Source organism: Nannospalax galili, unplaced genomic scaffold (genome assembly GCF_000622305.1).
Source record: "Nannospalax galili isolate Female #2095 unplaced genomic scaffold, S.galili_v1.0 scaffold340, whole genome shotgun sequence".
NCBI classification, from domain to species: domain Eukaryota; kingdom Metazoa; phylum Chordata; class Mammalia; order Rodentia; family Spalacidae; genus Nannospalax; species Nannospalax galili.
The window spans coordinates 873,769-876,862 of record NW_008347519.1 but is presented as its reverse complement, the minus strand read 5'-3'; the positions used below and the strand labels follow the sequence as shown (position 1 = coordinate 876,862).

Here is a 3,094-nt window from a genome sequence, read left to right as displayed (position 1 = left end):
GACCGCAGCATTGCACAACACAGGTGCACTCACATACATGCAGGCAATACACTCATACACATAAAATTAAAAAAATAAAAATAAATAAAAAATAAAATAAAATTCAGAAAAATTTGAAACATTAGCCAGATGTTCTGGCTCACATCTGTAATTACAGTTCTTAAAAGGCTGAGGCAGGTGGGGGATTGCTGTGAGTTCTAGGACATCCCTGGCTACAGAGTGAGAACCTGTCTCAAAAATTAAAGTTAAAATGTTAGAGATAAAAGCAAAGTTTTCCTTGATAAAATCTCTTCAATTCTGGTCCTGTTCCCATCACTTTGGAGGTCAAGTCTGCTATCAGTGTGCCCTGTCTCTTTGACGGCTTTGTGCTTTTGTGTGTGGGTACTCAACCTAACTGGAAGTGTTGTTTTTATGTGTGTGCTTTTTTTGTAAGTAGTACCATACTGTAGGTATCACTTAACAGTGTTTTTAACTCCTCAGTATGTTCTAGGGATTTTTTCCCCCTGTGATAATGTATAAAGATGTACCTCATTCTTTTGAAAACCACTGTGACGTGTAACTATTACCGCAGTTTACTTGGCTATCTCCCTATTGATGAGTAAGATGTTCCCAATTTTTCTCTGTCACAAATAGTGTAAACTTTTCTGTCTTAAATTTGCCTCCCTCAAGTCTTTGTGCAAATGTCACCTTCTCAGTGAAACTGTCCCTGACTGCTCTAAAATCATACTCCCACCATCTGCATTTTTTATAGGCTTTTTCTGCCTTTCTTTTTTTTGGTCTTTTTGAAGCAGGGTCTCCCTATAGCCCCAGCTATCCTGGAATTCACTCTGTAGACCAGGCTGGCCTTGAACTCACAGAGATCTGCCTGCCTCTGCCTCCCATGGGACTACAGGCATGCACCACCACATCCGGCTATCTGCCTTTCATTTTTAATGCAGTGCTGGGGATCAAACCCAGAGCCCTGTACATGCCAGATAAGTACTCAACCACCGACATTCACCTCAGCTTCTCTCTAATTTTTTTTCAATAGCAGTAGTCATTTTCCATTAAAATACCACCTCTAACCTATACTTTCCCTTCTATCTCCTTTTTTATATATCAGTAGCATTTCATTTATCAGAATATAAGTTTTATGAGGACAGTGGTGTAGTTCTTTTTTTACTTTCGTGATGTTATCTTCCATACCCGATATATAGCAGGTAGTCAAGAAATATTTTCTAAATGAGTAAATGTCAAGTGCACATGATCAGTAGAGTAATTTCCAAGACTGTACTTGCTGGGCAATAAACTTGCACATTCCATATGTAATAGACTCTGCTAAGCTGTTCTTTTTTTTTAAACTATTTTATTTATTATTTTTATTTTATGTGTATGTGTGTATTGCCTGCATGTAGGTAAGTGTACCCGTGTCATGCAATGCCTGCAGAGGACAGAAGAGGCTGTCAGATCCCCTGGAACTGAAGTTACAGACAGTTGTTAGATGCCACGGGTCTTCTGCAAGAACAGTCAGTGTTCTTAACCACTGAGCCATCTTTCCAGCCCCTGTTAAGCTGTTCTTTAGCTGGTGGTATCTCAGGACACCCACATTCTTGCCCTCGATACACTTGAAATGACCACACTTTTTTTCCTCCTGGCAGATTTTGATGAGTGTTCGGTGTATGGCACCTGCAGCCAACTTTGTACCAACACAGATGGCTCCTTCACATGTGGCTGTGTTGAAGGGTACCTGCTACAACCAGACAACCGCTCATGCAAGGCCAAGAATGGTGGGTGGAGCTGCCTGTGGCCACAGAGCCAGGCGCCTGCAATGCAGTTCCCTATGGGTAGTAGCTTGAAAAGTAGGAAGGCCTCAAACTGTACTGACCTTTCTCTGTCTCATCCCCAGAGCCAGTAGATCGGCCCCCTGTGCTGCTGATTGCCAACTCCCAGAACATTCTGGCTACGTATCTGAGTGGGGCCCAGGTGTCTACCATCACACCCACCAGCACCCGACAGACCACAGCCATGGACTTCAGCTATGCCAATGAGACCGTATGCTGGGTGCATGTTGGAGACAGTGCTGCCCAGACACAACTTAAGTGTGCCCGAATGCCTGGCCTGAAGGGCTTTGTGGATGAGCATACCATCAACATCTCCCTCAGTCTGCACCGTGAGTTACCCACTCCGAGGGCAGGGGAGAACAGGGTTCAACAGGATAAGCCCTACCTGGGGTAGGAGCCTGTCAAGATGCCTCTTTGGAGCAGGAACAGGAGCCATTGCTCTGCTCGTGTTATACTCTGAGCTGTCTCAAGATGGCTCTTGTATTTCTGGCCCAAGGCTGAGGGAGGCCTCAGTGGAGAAGTGAAGGCTGAGAGGGCAATGAATGGGTCTCTTTCCTGAGAATAGGGACTGTCCCTTCTCTGGGTGAGGAGTGTTGATTAGATCATGGAGGGGCTTTCCCATACAGCACAAGCGAGGACTAGGGAAAGACTAGGGAAAGGATCTATAGTCTGTGGGGCTGATGCAGGCTGTTAAGTAGCCAAGGGTGGAGGAACCTAAGCCTGGCATGCTTTGGACCTTCATGTTCTATCCTTTCCCACAGGGGTATGGCCAGAAAGGACTTCCTACTGTTGGGTGGGTGCCAAGGCCCTGAGCCTATTTCTTTGACAGTCAGTGAGAATATGGGAGGAGCCATGAGCCACTTGAGCATTTAGGATATGCCGGCCATTCCCATTCAAGCTTCCTAGGCAGTGCTTTACTGTCCTAGGAGTGGGTGTCACGGGGATTGGCACATGTGAGGTTGGGTGCAGATCCACTGCCTGGAGCAGCCACATTCCTCTCAGATGCTGTTACACAAACAAACAAAATCAACCTCAGAGTCAACATCTGGTAGTACCATATTCCCAGAATCTGCACAGGACTGAGGGGAATGATCTGGCCTATGGTTTGATTAGTCCCCACCCCAGGATAACTGGCTTTCTGACCCCGAGTAAACCAGAATTCTCTGCCTTGCCTTGGTTTCCTAATCTGCATAATGGATTAGTGCTAGTCTGTTCAGATCTGATAAAATGAAGTGAAATTCTAGTGGCAAATAAAGTACCACTCAATTGTGAAC

At 45.2% G+C, this 3,094-nt stretch overlaps 1 protein-coding gene across 1 annotated transcript in view; it reads left to right on the top strand.

Moving 5' to 3' along the window:
- Positions 1–3,094, top strand: part of Lrp1 (LDL receptor related protein 1) — an 87,674-nt gene that overhangs the window by 14,051 nt on the left and 70,529 nt on the right. Inside the window, exons 5-6 of the mRNA XM_008844089.2 lie at positions 1,638–1,766; positions 1,886–2,149. Coding sequence (XP_008842311.1) covers positions 1,638–1,766; positions 1,886–2,149 — 393 coding nt within the window. The remainder of the gene's footprint in view (positions 1–1,637; positions 1,767–1,885; positions 2,150–3,094) is intronic.